This window comes from Zea mays, chromosome 4 (assembly GCF_902167145.1).
Source record: "Zea mays cultivar B73 chromosome 4, Zm-B73-REFERENCE-NAM-5.0, whole genome shotgun sequence".
Classification (NCBI taxonomy): Eukaryota; Viridiplantae; Streptophyta; class Magnoliopsida; order Poales; family Poaceae; genus Zea; species Zea mays.
Genome location: NC_050099.1, coordinates 81,665,717 through 81,685,683, shown reverse-complemented (window position 1 = coordinate 81,685,683; position 19,967 = coordinate 81,665,717). Strand labels below are relative to the sequence as shown.

The following is a 19,967-nucleotide window of genomic DNA, read 5'->3' as shown; positions in this document are numbered from 1 at the left end:
TAGCGAAGGTCTCCTGCAAATCAGCAATGTGATTATCTTGCTTCGTGCTTTTTACAATGATATCATCAACATAAGTTAGCACATTCCTTCCTATCTGAGAGTGAAGGACCTTCGCTGTCATCCTGCTGAAACTTCCTCCAGCATTTTTAAGCCCCTCAGGCATCCGAAGGTAGCAATATGTCCCACTAGGGGTTATGAAGCTGGTTTTTGGTTCATCTTCCTTCTTCATCCATATTTGATGATAGCCTGAATAGCAATCCAGCAAACTCATGAGCTCTGATGAAGCTGCTGCATCAACTAAGGAATCTATCCTTGGCAATGGAAACTCGTCCTTCGGACAAGCTTTATTAAGGTCAGTAAAATCGATACACATTCTCCATTTACCATTGGCCTTCTTCACCATAACAGTGTTAGCCAACCATTCTGGGTATTTTACCTCTCTAATAACTCCGGCACTGAGGAGTCTTTTCACCTCATTCCGAGCACCTTCGGCCTTGTCATCAGACATCTTCCGAAGCCTCTGTTTCCTGGGTTTGAAGGATGGATCAACATTGAGTGAGTGCTCGATAACATCCCTGTTAACTCCGCAAAGATCATTAGCTGACCAAGCAAAAACATCTTTATTATCGAACAAAAACCTTATCAAGGTTTTCTCCTGCTCTTCGGACAATTGAGATCCCAATAGCACCTTCTGCTCTGCTATATTCTCACATAAGAGCATGGGTTTCGGCTGGTTAGCCGAAGCAGCCTTTTCCCTTCTGAACTTGTATTGCTCACAAGCTTCAGTTCCATCTATATTATGGATTGCTTTTGGGTCTGTCCAATTTCCTTTGGCCCTTCTGGCGGCTTCTTGACTTCCATGAATAGCAATGGGCCCTTGGTCCGAAGGTATCTTCATGCAAAGATAAGATGGATGCAGAATTGCTTCGAAGGCATTAAGAGTACCACGACCAATGATTGCATTGTAAGGGTACTCCATGTCAACGATATCAAACATAACTTGTTCAGTCCTTGTGTTGTTGATGAATCCGAAGGCCACTGACATTGAGATTTTGCCAAGTGCTACAATCTGCCTTCCTCCGAAGCCACAGAGGGGATGTGTGGCATCAAGAATTTTATCTTCGGGCTCTTGCATCTGTCTGAAGGCCTTAGCAAATATGATATCAGCTGCACTGCCTGTATCAACCAAAACATTGTGGACCAGAAATCCTTTGATAACACAAGAGATAACCATAGCATCATTGTGTGGGTAATCCTTGAGTTGAAGGTCCTCTTGAGAGAAGGTAATAGGAATGTGAGACCATCTTGACTTGATGAAGGGTCCTTGCACCCCGACATGTTGTACCCTTCTCTGTGCTTCCTTCTTCTGCTTCTTGTTGGCTGGCTCTGAACATGAACCGCCTGTTATCGGGAGTACCAGCTTCGGAACCGAAGGAGCTCCGTCTTGAATGTTGAACGAAGCCATCAGCTCAGAAAAGTGGAAGTGAGTTCACCGGAGGTGGGCGCCAATGTTGGGGACTTGTTCTCAAATGCTCTGAATTAAGAACAAGGCAACATAAAATGTTAAATGTTAATGCCCTTCGCCCGCTGAATCATTATTTCCTCAAGGATTTAATGAACTTCGAACGAAGGTTATTACGATACAATTACGAAGGTTAAATCTTCGTAATTAAACTCTCAGAGATTATACAAAATAATGTGAGATATAAAACATTAAAGACAAGCAAATTATAAGTAAACAACATCATTTACATATTATATAAACTTGATGTATTCAAATAGAATATTAGATACATTTATACCTCTGCCTTGGCAAAGAATAATTCCCGAGTGATGCGATTGCAATTACAGGAATCCGTGAACAGTAAAGGAATACTGTTCACTATTTATAGGCACAGGACACAGCCTGTGAGGAATTACAATCATGTCCCTCATAAAAGTTTACAACAACGACTCAAACACTTATGGACTAAAAGGTCATTCTACTTTTAAGTCGGTTTGAAATTCCGAAGCTTCATGAACAGCAACCTTCGGTCATCATGTGCAGACAGCTTCAGCCGAAGCTGTTTCTTCCTGCAGGACCTTCGGCGACGAAGTATGGTCCCAACATGGTCCTTGGTTGCTTTAGTCTCTAGGCAGTCTCTTGTTGGTTGATTTGAGTGTTCGCCATGGAAACATAATAAAATCTTCTTGGTTGTGGAGGGCTCCGGCCTCTACCTCTTCCCTTGTTCTCGATGTTGTTGCGGTCTTATTGTGGATGATGGTTTTGGCGTCGGGGATGGACCTCTTCTGGTTGTTGCTGGTTTGTAATGTTGTGGACTTGTAGCTGGTCACGCTCATGGTGGACAGTGTCTTGCTGTGGGGGTCTGTTCCATGTCCTGCTGGTCTACGGAGTCTCTTTGGGCTTCCGCTCTAACTCAACTTTCCTTTGGTGGAGTTCCTCTGAATAGGCATATTTCTCGAAGAGTTGATATAACTCCTAAAAGTTGGTCAGAGGGTCCCCTGTGTAGTGACTGTATAGGACACCTGCCCGAGGACCATTGATTGCATAATGGATGGCTATCTGGTCATCGACCGAGGGCAGCTGTGATTTCAGCAGGAGGAATTTTTTGTAGTAGTCGCGAAGACTTTCCTTCTCTTGTTGTCTCCAAAGTGTGAGCTCTACCACTGCGTCTGTTTCTGGTCTATATCCTTGCAAATTTAGCACGAATTTATCACGGAGTGTCTTCCAGGAATCGATTGATAGTGGTGGTAATCTTGAGTACCATGTTAGAGCTGGGCCTTCAAGGGCTATGATGAACGACTTAGCCATGGTGGCATCGTCCCCCCTGATGATGCGACTGCAACATGATAGCTCATTATATACTAGGTTGGGTCTGTGTTACCGTTGTACTTTGGATAAGCACTTGCTCTGTAATTTTGTGGCCAAGGGGAGGTCTGAAGCTATGGGGCGAGAGGGCTTCACTCGTCGAGGTATTTGAGTCCTTGGAAGGCAGTTGGTATTTGATTGACCTCGCCGATCGGCTTGTGGTGGCGAGGGTCTTCATCTAGCATGTCAACAATTTCTTGTTCCAGTTCCCTGGCCTTTTGCTCCCTTTGTTTCTGCAGGTGGTTGTTTTTTATGCGAAGTGCTCAGAGTTTGAGTTGGTCCTCGGCCGAGATGCCCAAGACTTCGCCATCTTCTATGATGTCTTTGGCTTCCCGGGGGGTAAAGCCTGGCACGGCATCTCGAGGGAGGTCTTCAGAGCAGCACGTGCGAATGGTGCTTTCAGGGGTGGGTGGGTTTTCTGTTTGGGGATGTTTGATGTTAAGGCTCCGACATTCTCTATGGCTACCTAAAGGGCATTATCTAAGAGGGTTGTCTTGCCTTTCTTTTCAGCGAGGGCCTCCTTCGCAGCATCATCCACTGAGGTGCTGGCTCTGGTTGTCGCTTTCTTGGGGGCCATCGTGGGTTTGTTCTTTCATAACATGAATGGTGGGCGCCAAATGTTGGATATGTCCTGACACGTGGTTAGGTGGGCCCAACACTTAGGAGACAAGGGGCTCAGGTGCACAACGAGATAGTAGGTAGGGAACTGTAGCGTCTTGTTATGCGTGCCCCATCTGTGTACATGGTAGAGGTATTTATAGGTGGTTGAGAGGGGTAGTGGGTCCCCAAGTACAATTATACCCTCGTTTACCTGCTACGTTCCCAGAATATTCCCCTTAACGGGGTCATTACAGTGGACGGAGTGTTGTAATTCGGACGCACTACAAAATCTAACCCTACAAGGGGCTTACAAGTGGGCCCGGATGACTGCAGGGCAAGGACCTGGGTTGCTCCGCAGCCTGTCGAGGCCTTCGATTGTATGTTGTACCCTTGATTCTACGAAGTCCCGTCCTGGCCTTCGCTTGGACTGGGCGTTCGCCGTTGGAGGGAGGGCCTTCGGGGTATGTGTGAGGTTGTATCGAGTCCCCTTCTCGTCTGCTGTAGGCCTTCACCTTCGCTTCCCCTGTGGAAGAGAGTTAAGCAGAGTCTGTTGTGCATCGAGTTCGAAGTACCCTTCTTCTGATGCTCTTGTGTAAGAAATGTCTGGTCATAGTCGTGTTAGACAGATCGAGGTCAAGTTCGGTCTCCGCTCCAACAATAAGTAGTCGACAAACATGGTACAACTTGTACTCCGTTCGAGGCAACGGAAGCTCAAAGTTGTATCCAATATAAGTAATTAAAATGTCATTATTTGCGGTTGCCCGCAAAAAGTGACCTAGCTTGGAAAAGTGTTGCTCGGTGATTAAGTGCGACAAACCACTGGGAAATGAACTCGATTTGAGTGTTCCTTAGAGTTCGTTCCTAGTCCATAACCTGGGTGAATAAAAGTATAATCTTGGGAAAATTCTATGGCATAGTACCTTATTTGTCACCGCAAATGTTCTAATCTCCTCTGTGCCGAGTGTTTTTAAGTCTTTGCCGAGTGCTTCGGGCACTAGCCAAAGCGCTCTTTTCCGGTAGTGCATCGATAGCATAGACAGGTAAGAAAATTGCATGCCCTAATTTCTTCTTGCCACTAATGATAACATGGAATGATAACAAAATTGCATGTGTGACATAGAATGGATTAGGACATTTGCGCTGGCAAATAAGTTACTGAGCAAAATTGCAATGACATATATAGAATTCTCCCTATATTATATATATCTTATGGTTTATTTGAGCTATATATATAGCTGGCAAGTACCTGTTGCTAAATATTAACTAAGTTTTCTCAACCCAGAAACCATGAGACGATTTCTATATTTGCCATATAGAAACTATATTCTGATGGATAGTTTTTTAAACCTGAACTATATTATATTCCACATCATCTCTTATAGGCAATGCATAGTGGCTGCATATATATCAAATTAGACTAGCTACCACTCCTCCCAACGCAAGGAACCAAGACTGTGTCGAATGGCCGCCGCGCAGGAGAAACGCTTGGCGATCATCGGAGCCGGATCGAGCGGGCTTACGGCGTGCAAGCACGCGCTGGCCAAGGGCTTCCGCCCAGTGGTCTTCGAAGCCGCTGATGCCGTCGGCGGCGTGTGGGCGCGTACGCTGGCCTGCACGAGGCTCCAGAGTCCAGCAGAAGCGTACCGGTTCTCCGACTTCCCGTGGCCGCCGGAAGTAAGGCCCGAGGAGTTCCCGCGCAGCGACCAGGTGGCGGCGTACATGGCCGCGTACGCCCGGCAGTTCGGCGTCGTCGACTGCGTCAGGTTCGGCAGCAAGGTGCTCGGCGCCGAGTACGTCGGAGCGTCGGAGGCAGAGGTGGCGGCGTGGGAGCAGTGGTCAGGGAACGGCGAGGCGTTTGGCGACGGCACCGGTGTGTGGCACCTCACCGTCCAGCACGGCGAAACGGAGGAGACTCAGGTACGATTAGATACAGTATAATTATTGAATTAATTGTATACATGTCACTGTATTTTTGCAAAATTATGTGGTTAGTTCATTTTGATATCATGAAGTGACACGAAAATAAACTAGTTTTTTACTTTTCAAAATTACAGTGGTATATTTCTAATTAATCCATTAGTATTAGATGTGCCCGTGCATATTATAGAGATTGGTGGACTAGGTCATTCGTTATTAGACACGAGTTGTCCAAATTTACATGAGCACAAGTTATGACTCTAGATCATGTACGATGTACAGAGAATGTGATCCAATATGTATTAGAATTGAACCATGTAATTAACATCGTTAGACACAAGTTGCTATAGTTTGTACGACTATGTGTCATAAGTTTGGATCAATTAAGAAAAAGAATGGACTGAGTTTTTCATCCCCTTCCTGTTTCATGCAAAAAAAACTCTTCATTGTTCGAGTCATTTTTTTTGAAGAATCCTTTTTCGGATAATTAGGAAGAAGTGCACAAAACATATGATACATTTTTTATTTTAAATATTAGATATAGATATGGATATATAGATATTATAGGTATAAATATAGATATAGATATTATAGACATAGATATAGATATTTTTGAACGGGCGACAAAAACTTTATTGCATTTTTATTAGTAGAGAAAAACAAAAGAACCAAAAAACTGGCCAACTAGCCGGTTCAAATTAAAGCTGAGATTTAGAACATCTCAAACAACTTCAAATTAATACTTTTAAAATAATAGTTTAGGAGAAAAGATTAAAAAAAAACATAGTCCAACAGCTCCTAATCTGTGCTCCCAATTTATTCCGTGTCCCAAAATCAGAGCACACAACTCATTAATGAGAAATTTTCTAGCCGATGATGATGTTCGATACTATTTTGTAAATAGACAATCCATGCAGAGATGATTCTATGTTTCGTTAGTCATATATAGCACAATTTGCATACCAGATCATGTTGCGAGCTCTTCTTTTGAAGGTTTTCGGTTGTAAGATTATTCTTGTGAAAAAGAGTCCAAACGAAAAAATGACATTTATGCTCTTATACCTCAGGCTATCTCCAGCCACCAGAGACAACCTTAGCCTTTAAATAAGGATAGTCCAAATAGTGGTGATTTGCACCCGGATGATCAATCTGACAACATGCTTCTTTTCTTCTTTTTATTTGCGTGTTTGATAGTTGACTAGAGGGGATGTATAGACAAATTCTAAAATTTTATAAATTAAAATAAACTAGAACCCTAAATTAAGTGCTAGTTAAAAAAATTGAACAAATAGGAGTAAGGAGGGAGAGCAGTTCTTGCACTTATTTGCTCTCTTGAATATGGAATTAATACTTAGAGCAATATCTATGTCCCTGTTATGGTGTCTCAAAGGACGAGAGTTATACTCAATCCTTTTCAAGTGATGCCAACTTGAAGCAACAATTTTCTCTTATGTCCTTTTCCTCGTCGTACACAATAGAAGCAAAAGGGAGGAAGAAACACACACAAAAGTACAATCACACCACCAAAAGATCAAAGAACACAAGCGCAAAACTAAATCAGAGCTCTCTTTTGATAATACTGACGCTTGGATTACTTTGGCGTGTGTTACTAATGCTTTTAGTGAAAACCTATGCTCTTGAGTGAATTGATGTGTTGAGGGGGCTGGTTTGGAGGTCTATTTGTAGCCCCAAGCCCCCAAAGAGCCGTTGGAAATTGCATGCATAGATCTGCTCTGCGTAGGCACACTGGGCCGGTCCTGTGCATCACCAGAGTGGGTACAATAGCAGCAATCCTGGAATCCTAATTAACGCTTCCAAACTGATGTGGCACTAGAGAGGTCTGGTCCAGCACCGGACCACCATGTGTCAGTTAGTCGTTGGAGTTGCCCGTTGGATCCGAGATAGTTGTTACCCGCGAGGTCTGTTGCACCACCGGACAGAGTCCTAGTGATTTTTAGTCAACAAGCCCGAGATCTTCGAGTTCACTGCAATGGAGGTCCGGTGCACTGGACCCAAGGTCCGGTGCACCAGGTCACCAAGCCCTTTTGCTAGCATCTCTGGAAAAGTGGTCCGGTCCTAGACAACTACACTTTGAGTTTTTCATGGATTTTCTTCTCCAAAATATTTTCACTTATTTCAAGAGTATTACCATGACTTAGACAAATATTCTTAGCAACAATCCAACTATGTTAAAGTCGTGTACTTAATTTTATTTGACTCTCCAACTTAATTTATTTTTACCTGTCTTAAATTCCTACTTATATATACACTTAGGAAACATGGTAGTCTAATTTGTTATGTTAGACATTAATCACCAAAATATTTTATAGAAATGACACAAAGATACATTTCCCTTTCAGTGCTCATAGTGTTTGGAGATCCTCCTTATTAGTGGGCTGTGGAGAGTATAATTGCTCCTAAAGAGCAGCCCCAAATGACATGCAACACAGGTAGTAGACCAATCATGTGTGCATCTAGTTTTTTGATGCTTTAGATTCTAGGAAAACCAAAAAAAACATCTTAGCAGTACTATTACTACTTCAGTTTACCTCTTTGTTAGATAGAGCAGCAAAATACAATACAGAACTAGCCCCTTGCTCCGTGCATGAAGAAGGGAAGAAAACCATACAAGAAAAGGGGAGGGAGAAGAGAAAGGTTAATGAGGAAAGTGTTCAATAGATCAATAAGGGTTCGTCCTCAAGGTTATGAAGCCTTAGGATGTCTCCAACAACTTTACTAATCTCACCTCCTATTTTAAACTTCACTCTATAAATAGTGCAGTGTGAAGTACGAAGCAATGCAAAACAGTGTTATGCATGGCCATATGTATGATCTGTTGGCCACGACCTTAGATTCACATCCTTGGTGCCCCTAATCTGAATTCCACCATCATTTGATGAGGTTTTTTGCACTCTCTAAGTAGCAGCCCCAAATTTTATGGTTGTTGTCCAAAATTTTGTAGAATCTTGATGTATGGCTGCCTTTAGTGCTATCTAGAGATGAACTTATTGTAATCCCACAAACAAAGAATGCAAAAAGATTTGGCTAGCTTGGTTCTATAATTTTTATCCTGATTTGGTGATTCTCCATGTTAAAGCAAGTGTCTTATTGATGATGAGAAGTTTCGCTACAACTAGTTGTGTTGAGGATAAGATCCCCAGCCCATGGGCCCGTCGGTCAACGAGCGCACTAGGGAAAGGCCTCCGGTAACTAGGGCCTGCTGGTCAGCTAGAGGAGATAGGTAATGTCTACCCTGGAAGAACCCGCCCTCGGACAAATCCTACGGCACCGAGCTCGGGGTCGGGTGAGGCGGAACCTAACAGGGGGCCAGGCACATCGAAGGGAAACCACTCGAGTGGATCTCGCGCCTGGCCCAAGACCAAGACGTCATAAATGACCGGCCACATTAACTGTGCCTAGTGCCGAGCCACAACAGAGGCGTCGATCTGCCTCCCACTAATGACATACGAACCCCTCGGGCCGCAGAGCACTTATGGCCTACAAGCCCTCGGACTGCGGTGCATTTATGGCCCGTGCATCCCCTGGCCAGCGGCACACTCATGACCTATTGGACTAGGCCTGAGTGCGTAGGCCGATGGTAGGCACAACACGACGAACCGTGTCGAGCCCCAGGCTACGAAGGCCAGGGGTCGGCATAGCCCGAATGATGGTGCCCAGGGCCCGCACTGCCCACACCGTCCGCAATAAGGAATACAAGATAGCCAGGTGACCGCAAGCACGCGTGGCTTTTTCCCGTGGCAGAATGCCCAATTTTACCATCACCTAGTGGCTCCTTCCTAAGGAAGCCACCGCTGGCCAACCCCCTCCTTGGCCTAAAAAAAGAGAAATTTGGCCCTCGGATATGGAGAGGGTTCCCTTGGACACACGATGGATGCAAGGACGGACTCCAGACGAGACAACACCAAAAAGGACCGACGAACAGGAGGAGGACCTAGAGGCCACAGCCCCACCGCCAAGCAAAGACTTAGCTAGGACTCCACTTTTAACCACATCCATCATGAATAAGAGACTTGGGAGCCTCTCCTCCCTCACTCACCCGCTCGTAACCCCTACATATGAGCTTTGATCATCAATGGTGCCAGTAGTGAAAGTTGTCGATGACTGGAAGTAGGGACAATCTGTCGGAACCAGTATAAATCTTGCGCCCACCGCACACACCTTCCGGAGCCTAGAATGCGCACAATAAATTTAATGTTTGGAGCAAGGTTTGAAACACCGATAGTTGGCACGCTAGGTAGGGGCTTGCGCGTTCTACGAAGAAGTTATCCAAGCTCTGGATGGCCAGCAACGACAGTGGCACGGTCTGGATACCCCGAACAACCATCCATTTCGGGAGTCTGGATTTTGTCGTCAACAACGAAGGGAAAATGACCAGGGCCCTGGAAGCTTCGGCCCCTTCGATAACTGACCTACCCAATGTTGCCAGAGGTCTCAGCAACCTCCAGCTTGGCCCCCGTAAGGAGGAGTGCGTGCCACAAAGCTCATCGTGACTCACTTGTACCAAGGTCGTAGGGGTATTGGACACCGTCCAGTATTCATTCCTGGACATCCTCCTGTTAGAATTAGAGGACGGGCTCTCCTCCCCACCTAGCGAGGCAAGTTGAACCCTAGCCAGGAGTGACTCGCATCCAACACAACGGGGGATCATATGCCCTGCACAGGAAACCAAGGGAAAATTCTACCAGTGTCACGATGCGTGCCACGGCGTCCGCCCCGCCCCAGCACAACACTCTTCTTCAGGGATCACCACCAAGCCTGAGCCTTTTGTGGAGCAGCCAGTGCCTCGTGGTAGGGAGGCCCACAGTGGAGGACGAGGCGACCGCGCCTAGTTGCGGGGCAAATGCACACCACGATGATTAACGCATGTCGCTGCCTAGTTTACGGCAGGGGCAGGTCATCGCATTTCCCTTGAGCAAGCCAAAATGTTGCAGCCACCATGGCACTTCTAGACAAACTCCCTAAGGCGGATACACCGAGCGAATGAAAAAAAACCACTAGGAAATCTGAGATCTTCTCGTCCTCGCTGTGCGGCAGCAGGTCAAGAGCTCCATGTATCCACGTCACTAGCTAGAGACTAACCAGTGCACTGCGTCTACACCAATAGTGAACGATGCCATGTCGTGGAAATCGAAGGATGCGCGGCGCGAGTTCCACCTCGCCAGCGCCTAAGGTCGAGTCGAAGCGCGTGGGGCGCGCCTTGCCATGGGGCTGGAGAGGAGGGACGAGACAGGTCACGCGACACCCATCGGTTCAACCAATTTTGCGGGGCTGTTTAGACCCCGATGGGGACCGAAGCTTGAGCCCGCCACCACCAGGCAGTAGCGGGCCCAAGATTTAGAGTGTGGGTATTCGAAAATTTTTCTAGGATGATTATTTTTAAAGACTAAAGATTTTCTATTGGCATACATAGGTAATTATTTGTGTATATAACATATAATTAAGCATAAACAATATAGGCATAACTGATTCAATAACTAGTTATGATAATTTAAAATTCTAGAACATATCATAATACAAAGAGTAAATACTAAAATAATTGTTTAATATGATAAAATGAGAAGAAAGCTTACAAATCACAATCTAACTTTCTGATCCTTCATGCTTTGAAATTGAGCAATGATGTCCTCATCTTTGACATACAAGAAGAATTCCCTTTCAATGAAAGTGACCAAACATCCATTCAAGATTTTTTGACCCATCTTGCTTCTTAGCTTGTTTTTTATGTAGTTCATTGAAGAAAAAATCCTCTCATCACCGGCAGTTGCAACAGGGAGAACTAGCACCAACTTAAGAAGTTTGTAGACAATGTCATACCTCAGAATCTTATCTGTTTTAACAAGCATCATAGACAACTTTGCTAGGACTTTCAAATTTTTAAAGTTTTCATCATTCCTCACATCTTCAATATAGCGATTAAGTTGAAAAGGAAGTTGTGCCTTCTCTTCAAATTGAAAATCATGAGGATAATGTCCAGCAAGTTTAACCAATTTCTCAACATCAAAGGCAGAAAAATTCTTGGCTGGACTAAATGATGGCATGCATCTAAGTAACTCAGTGTTGACCTCATCAAACCTGTTATTAAGCTCAACAAGTTGCCTATCATTAACACCCAAAAACATATCAGCATGAAACCGGTGATTTGATAGCATTTTTATAGAACTTCTTGACTCTTTGTATAGGCTTATACTTTTCATCCATATCAACAATTTTAACTTTGTGCTTCTCACAAAAGGAATTGACATTCTTAAGAAATTCTTCCCAACCAGTATCTTTTCTTAAAACATCCAATTCTACCTTAGTGAAATCAAGAAGGTCCATTGCATTTACAATATCTTGGTCCCTCCTTTGCAAAGTATTGCATAAGTCATGGGTGTACCCAAATATTTCATTCATCAAGTGCAGCATAAAAACAAACTCAAATGATTGAAATACTTGTAGCATAGTTTGAGCTCCCAAAGACTCGCCTCCTTTATATTCCTTACCAATCTTGGAGAGAACTTCCTTAATTGATGGATACAAGGCCATAACATGCATTACAGTTCTGTAGTGAGATCCCCAGCATGTATCACCTAGTCTTGCTAAGCCCATCTCTTGATTCAAACCTTGACCAGTTTCTATTTCACCCAACCTTAATGCTTCAATCATAAATTCAGATTGAGCTACTCAAAGCATAGAGATCTTTTCACAAGACATACCAAGAACATTCAATAAATATGCAAGTTGTCCAAAGAACCAAGCACAATCAATATTCTCGTTTGCAACAGCAACAGTTGAAGTTGATGGGCAAAGCAGTGAACATAATGAGCAGAAGGTGATTCTTCCATCATTAATTTCTTTAAACCATTAACATGACCCTTCATGTTACTAGCTCCATCATACCCTTGTCCATGTATCTTAGATAAGGGCAATTGCCATTCAAGAAGCAATGACTGAATTGCTTCTTTTAGTTTCAATGATGTAGTATTTGCAACTTTTACAAGACCAAGAAATCTCTCAACTGGCTCTCCTATTTTATTGACATATCGTAAGCAAAGATCCAATTGTTCCTGCTGATATGCATCACTAGATTCATCAGCAAGAATAGCAAAACACTCATCACCAAGTTCATCCATTATTATTTTGGTAGTCTCATTGGCACAACAACAAATGAGTTGTTTTTGAATCTTGTGATCTATCAACTGACAATTGTTAGGAGCGTTTCCTAAAACCACCTTATTAACTTCTTCAAAGTTCCCTGCAAGCCATTGCAAAAGTTCTCGAAAATTCCCTTTTTTATTTGAATTCTTTCCCTCTACGTGACCACGAAATGCCAATCCCTGACGCAACAAATATCTTATGCACTGAAGTGACCATGTCAAACGAGCTAGGTATTGAGCCTTGTACTCAACACTGTTTGATGTAATAGACTCACGAATAGATGACTTAGGTTTCATGAACAAATTATATTTCTCCTCGGCTTCACAATGAGCACTATTCAAACCACCAGGCACCAGCATGCCTTAAAAATCTAACTTTCATATTCCAATTTCTAAACCCACCACTGACAAAACTATCTCCACCAGGAAATTTATTGTTATCTTTGAATAAATAAAAACAAAGCAATATGCAGCATCTTTATCCACGCTATATTCAAGCCAATTGAACTCAGAAAACCACTTTGGTTGAAAGCAACGGATACCTCCACATTCAGGTTGAGGGAAAATATCCTTGTTCATATTTGGTCGACATGGTCCCAATGCAACATATGCTCTTCTAATTGTATCTTGGTCATTCACATCATAACTTGAGATAGGGAGCCTCAAACTAGGATTATGCTCAATGCCATAAATACCATCACGATCTCCTTCATCACTAGAATCAAACTGGTTTAGATGAGCAGACTCAGAGTCACTACTATCTTCACCATGTTCTATTGTTGGAGGCTCAACTTCAACTTTCACTTGTTCGGACGGTATTGTGCATGTTCCACCATTACTCCGTTCTTGGAATATCACCAGTTGCATATGCCTTTCATTGCAAGATGGAGCAACACTCGTTTGTTCAGATTGTTTCTTTGCTACAGCTCTAGCTAAAAAAGCCCTCAAATCAGTAGTACCACTGTTCTTCCTCTTCATGATTTAATCCTGCAATGCGAAGCTAATTACTATTAAACACAAACTGCATATTTGCATACAACTATTTCAAAACTAAAATCAGAATGCACTGCAGTGATGTGAGCCAGTGACAACACCTTCTTGGCAGGATGACACTCTGGTTGTATCATAGGCTGATCACTGATGGCTGAACCACTGAAGGTTGTGGCTTGGCTTCGCACGCTGGCGGCCTTTTTCCTGGCAGCGCGCGGCGAGGCGGCGGTCGACGAGGCGGGCCACGGGCGACTGGGTGAGCACCGGAGAGGCGGACAACACGCACTTGCCCTAGCAGCTAGCGGTGGCGGCTGGCGTCCTCCTCTCCCGGTGACTAGTCGAACAGGCAAAGTGGCCAGCCTGTAGGACCCCAGCTGAGTAGGTGACCGTGTGTTATGGACGTGTGAGAATAATGGGCCAAGACATGGTAATGGGCAGGCTGGAGGAGGTAGGAAGGACATATTTTTAGCCTAAAGTAACATAATTCCTTCACTATTTTGCTCATTTCCTATTTCCTTTATATATATATATACTACATACATGTATATATTAAAAAATTGTAAAAAATAATGGGTATTCACTTGAATACCTTTGAATTTAGTGGGGTCCGCCCCTGCCACCAGGGCCTTGGGCAATTAGCCACTGCATCCTTCGAGCACCGGTGCCGCAATAGTACAGGGTGCCCACCAATATTGCAAAATATTTGGGAGAGTCGAACCCCAACCTCTGGCTTCGAGGCTACCGACTGGCGTGCTATGCGGGAGGAGCGAACCACGACAACTTCATAATCCTCAACCTCCCCCAGTACTTGGCAGAATTAGCACGGGCATGATTAGAGAACCTAAGGTCTGGCTACATCCAAAACAGGGCCAACCTCAAGGAAATCTTCGTGGCAAATTTCCAAGGCACATACATTCGCCCAGGCAACCCGTGGGACCTCAAGATCTGCTGACAGAAGCCTTATGAGACCTAGAGATACTACATCCGATGCTTCTCGTGATAGTGCAACGAGCTGACTAACCTTGTCGACGCTAACGTTATCAATGCATTCATCTCAGGAACAACGAGTGAAACTTTGGTGCACATGGTAGGGCGCAAAAGCCCGCGAACCATGAAGGAACTTCTGGACATTGCAACGATCCACTCATCGGGGGAGGATGTAGTGGGGCGATTTTCAACCATTGCAAGAAGGCAAAGCACAACAAAGAGCCCGATGGAGGCCCCAGAGGGTGGCTCGACAAGAGGAGGAAGGACAAGCGGAGGCACGATGAAGTGCTGGTGGCCACGACAGGTCAGAATGGAAGGAAACCGACGACCAAGGAGGCCACCGACCATTTTGAGAAACTGCTTAAGGCCCCGTGTCCGAACCACCGCTATCCGGTTCGACATGCCTATAAAGACTGTGGGTTGCTGAGGAAATTCTTGAGCAAAGGAACACCGCCCGAGAGAGAGAGGGGTCGAACCCCAACAGAGCAGCGAGCATGGGAAAGCAGGGGCTGCTTTCCCCGACGAGACCGGGTGTCTTCTAATCTTCGGAGGGTAAGATTACTATGCGTCGAGAAGGCATCGAAAGTCGGAATGGCATGAGATTCTGCAGCCATGGCAAGCATCCTCGACCTTCCTCGATTGGTTCGATCATGCCATTACCTACGACCGTACCGATAACCCGGAGCATACCCCCCAACCCGGGTGATACCCCCTCATTATCAGTCCCATTGTCGAGTCAGTGTGACTGACGAAGGTGTTGATGGACAGAGGGAGAAAACTCAATATCCTTTACTCTGCCATGCTCGACACCATGGGCCTCGATCGGGAGCGCCTCCGACCAACAGGAGGGCCCTTCCACGGGGTTGTACCAGCAAGGCAGGCCACCCCACTCGGGCAGATTGACCTCCCCGGTACCACTGATATAAAACGTGTTAGACACATTACCACGTCACGCAAGAAACTTGCAAGTAAGCGTCATGAATCATTACCAGTAGACGCGCAGCGCGACGGAAGACAAGTTAGAGCAGCGATCCAACTTCTCCAAGAGCACCATCACAATTCATCCTCCGGGTTTTCTGCAAATAAATGTACCATATCGATCACCGTATGGTCGATTGTGCAGTACTAAACATCGACAAATGCATCCGGCACCCAACGACCGAGACCACTTGCCATGTGTTTAGGGCGTGTTTGGAAGCGAAGTATTTCAAAACCATGGTTTTGGAATACTACGGTTTTAAGGTGTCATGACACAAGTGTAGTATTTTTTACAGCACTCTTAACTATATGTGTTTAGAGAAAAAATATCTCAAACCATGATATTTAGTATACATGTGCAAGGTTAGTCATAGACATAAATTTTGGGTTGGAATGGAGTTTCAAATACTCTAAAAATACCATGGTATCTACAAAACCATTGTATTCAAAACAGAGTTTTTACAATGTAGCCAAACAACTCTTGGCAAAAAATACTACGGTATCCTTCATACCATGGTTCTACCTTAAAACTTCAAAAATACTTTGCTTCCAAACACACCCTTAATATGCACACAACACCTTGATCCTCGTCGATGCTGAGATCCCTGGCATCAAACAACTGAAGTTCATGGGGGACTACCATGGCTACGGGATTTTGAAGATCGACTTCTCCAAGAGCACCCTCATTCCCATGCATATTCTTGAACACCTCCTGCTGCAGCAAGCTTCTTTCCCGCCGTAGGTGTACTTGGGTGTCCTGCTATCCAATGTCAAACACAACATGTCAGCATATATTCGCGTGTTCCAAGGTTATGAACACCGCCTGCCTGCTGCAGCAAGCTTCCTTCCCGTAGGTGTCATGCTATCCAATGTCAAACACAACTCCTGACTAGTTATGTCTACCTCATTCCAATGGCATTCTCACCTTCCAAGGTTATGGATGCATGTCCTTTTAGAACTTGGTTTCTTTAGGGGTGAACAGTGAACGATATAATCGTGAACTCTTGGTCTTCCTTTTTTCACAGAAATACGAGTTCGATTTCTTGATCATCTGCCTGGGGAGGTACGGCATTGCAAAGGTTCCTACATTCCCACAAGGCAGAGGCCCAGAAGTGTTCCAGGGGCAAGTGCTCCATTCCATGGACTACTCGCGCATGCCACACGCGGATGCCCATGAGCTGATCAGAGGCAAGCGCGTCGTCGTGGTCGGCTCCGGCAAGTCCGGCATGGATACAGTCGCGCAGTGTGCCAGAGCCAACGGTGAGAGAGACACAATTATAATCATGTCCTTTTGTTTTGTGTCGTGCTAAATTTTGTCAAATTTTACAATCTTATATTCCAATGGCGTCCAACGGTGGTTGCCAGGTAGCAAGTACCCATGCACCATGGTGTACAGAAGCGCCAACTGGATGGTGGATCCCAACCTTGCCTGGGGCGCTTTCTTCAAGAAGATGATAGGCAGTAGACTGGCAGAGCTGATGGTGCACAAGCCCGGAGAAGGGTTCGCGCTGAGCCTCCTCGCCACGGTGCTGACGCCGATGAGATGGCTGATGGCCAAGCTGGCCGAGACGTACTACAGGGAGCTGATGCCGATGCGCAAGCACGGGATGGCGCCGGGCTACAACCTCTCGGAGTCGATGCTGCTGGGCTGGCGAATTGGCCTGCTCCCGGACAGGTTCTACGACATGGTGGAGCAAGGCGGCATCGTGCTCCGGAGGTGCGACTCCTTCGGCTTCTGCGCCGACGGCCTGGAGCTGGACGACGGCACAGGGGAGCGCGTCGGCGCCGACGTCGTTATCCTCGCCACCGGCTTCGACGACGAACGGCTCCTCACCAGCGTGTTCGTGTCGCCGTGGTTCCGCGAGATCATCGTGCCAAAGCCCTCCCACACCATGCTTCCTCTCTACAGGTCTGTCCGTCGTCTTTCTTTTAAATTGCTTGCTCTGGCCCGCCGGCCGGTGCGGCTGATCGACCTGACCATGTATATCTCTCGATCGATCGCCGTGTCGTCTGCCAGGCACTGCGTGCACCCTAGGATACCGCAGATGGCGGTGGTCTGCTACGTGGAGAGCGCGGCGAGCATCTACCCCTACGAGATGATGGCCAAGTGGGTGGCGCACCTGCTCGACGGTGTGGTGCGCCTGCCCAGCGTCGCGGCCATGGAAGAGAACGTGGCGGAGTGGGAGCGCTGGGGGCGGTGGGCCAAGCGCCGCAGCGGCGCTTTCTTCGTCAAGTCATGCATCGCCGCCGTCACGACGTGGTACAGCGACCAGCTGTGCCGGGACATGGGACGCAATCCCAGGAGGAAGCGGAGAGGGCTCCTCGCCGACTGGCTGCAGCCGTACGGGCCCTCGGACTATGCCGGCATCCAGTGAACTGATGAGGCGAGCCACAAGTGATCATCAGCGTCCAGCGCGCGCATGCATGTACTATTTTATTTATTTAAGAGAAATGGAATTTGGCAATTTCAGCGCCGTTTAGTATGGATCGGTGTAACAATTGTCTTTTGGTTTCCATCTTTGGCAGACATTTCGAACATGATAACGAAGTTGCCATCCAGACTTATAATTCAAAAATTGCTATTTATGTTTTGTATCGGGACAATATACACAACTTGTTGCTCTCGGTTAGAGCATCTCTAAGTAACTCCTCATTTTTGTCCTCTATTTGACTCTCTATTTACTTTTTTTATAAAAATTATACTTTATATATAACATGACATTTCAACAGACTATTTATCTAGTTTAGCTAGTCAGCGTGGCTAGCCAAGTTTAGTTAGTGATTGAGTCAATTTAAAGAGTCAGATAGCTTGACGAGTCAAATGACTAATCTGTTAGATAATTATTTTGATGTTGGGTGGCCAAAATTTAGCTTTACGAGTCATTTGGTTAGTCTTTTAGAGATGTTATGATCTATATCAATTTGAACCAATAATAAATCAACATTAATGAGCTAGCTATCTTTAGTTTGTTGGATTTATTTAATTGGGCTTACTTTAATATTATTTTCATCAAATAAACTTTATGGTCCACAAAAGATGTAAGATTGAATAATTGATTAATCTCATATGAAACAAGTTTGAGATTAATTCAACTTAAATTAGTGGTATTTGCTTTTACGAGGTTAAAAAAAATAAAGATAGAAAGCGAGCTATAAGCGAATAAGTCCACATGCCATGGCAGGCTTCCGTCCGAGAATATTTATTTTGACTGCTTTCAAATTGGCACTGAAATAATTATTAGTACCAGTTTTAGGCCTTGTTCAAAACCTCCAGAGCGCTAATTGAAAGTCGATTAATAAATTATTAGCTGAATTAGCTAGCTAACTAAATTAGTTGGCTAATTATTAGATGAGATGTTCTAAACTTATAACTAATACTAGCTGATTGCCCGTGCGTTGCAACGGAAATATATAATACCAGTATACTACGATAACTTATATACAAAATGTGTGTTATAGTGTTATGAGAAAATGTTTCATAATCCATTTGTGATCCTAGTTGTTGACACCTTTTTGGAGCGTCAATCACTCAACACGAACCATCGGCGGTGCTCTGTGCACAGGGGCGGACGGTCCGCACCCTGGCGCGAGGCTAGGGTTTCCTGCCTGACGGCCGGACGGTCCGCGCCCTGGGGCCGGACAGTCCGCGCGTGCGCTGGGGCGGCGGAAGGTCGCCGGCGACGCCTGGATCTCGCTCCCGGGAGGGATCCCGTCGGGGAGGAGAGATCCTAGGAGTTGTCTAGGCTCGGGCAGGCCGACCTAAACTCCTCTAATCGACGTAGAGTTAAATAGAAGCGTAGAATTTGGGGATTGAGTGGCTAAAATAGAACTAGACTAGAACTACTCCTAATTGTACAGGAAGTAAATGCGAGATAGAAGTATTATTGATTCGATTGATGATTACAAATTGGCCGCATACCTCTCTATTTATAGAGGAGGGGGCTGGACCCTTTACAAACTAATCTCCTGAGCTAATTCCGCGAATCTAGCTAACAACCGTAGCACAAAACTCGAAATCCTAATGTGCTCTGCGCACGCGCGGACCGTCAGGCCTCAGGGCCGGACCGTCCGCCACTCATTTTGGAGCTCAACATATGCCCCTGCCTTTTGGTGGAGCTGAGCGAACCAAAAGCAACTAACTCAATGTGATCATATCGGTTTTCTTAGGCATCTTGCCACATACTAGGATGGTACTGTTTGACTTTATTCCTTAGAGGCAAGATGATCTTCCACACCAAGTCCCCTATTAGAAATGACTTTGCTTTGACCTTCTTGTTGTAGGCCCTGGCTACCATGATCTTGTCCTTTTTTATTGCTCCCAAAGCTATCACCCTCTTGCTGGTCACCTCATCAATATTATCCATCATTGAATTATAATAATCAATGACGGTTAGATCATTTTGTCTGGCGAACCTGACAACATTCAAACTTATTTCCACAGGCAACACTGCTTTCTGCCCATAGACAAG

At 45.3% G+C, this 19,967-nt stretch overlaps 1 protein-coding gene across 1 annotated transcript; it reads left to right on the top strand.

Moving 5' to 3' along the window:
- Positions 1–4,911: 4,911 nt before the first annotated feature.
- LOC100304251 (uncharacterized) lies at positions 4,912–18,103 on the top strand. The gene is made up of 4 exons (NM_001165695.1): positions 4,912–5,386; positions 16,524–16,758; positions 16,864–17,407; positions 17,516–18,103. Exons 1-4 carry the CDS (start codon positions 4,931–4,933, stop codon positions 17,871–17,873), a joined length of 1,593 nt encoding a protein of 530 aa, NP_001159167.1. The 5' UTR covers positions 4,912–4,930; the 3' UTR covers positions 17,874–18,103.
- Positions 18,104–19,967: the final 1,864 nt, after the last annotated feature.

Excerpts from the sequence above, each read along its gene's own strand:
- LOC100304251 (NM_001165695.1), top strand. The coding sequence starts at position 4,931 with ATGGCCGCCGCGCAGGAGAAACGCTTGGCGATCATCGGAGCCGGATCG. Across the intron at positions 5,387-16,523 it reads GCGAAACGGAGGAGACTCAG|AAATACGAGTTCGATTTCTT; the intron begins GTACGATTAGAT and ends CTTTTTTCACAG. Across the intron at positions 16,759-16,863 it reads GCAGTGTGCCAGAGCCAACG|GTAGCAAGTACCCATGCACC; the intron begins GTGAGAGAGACA and ends GGTGGTTGCCAG.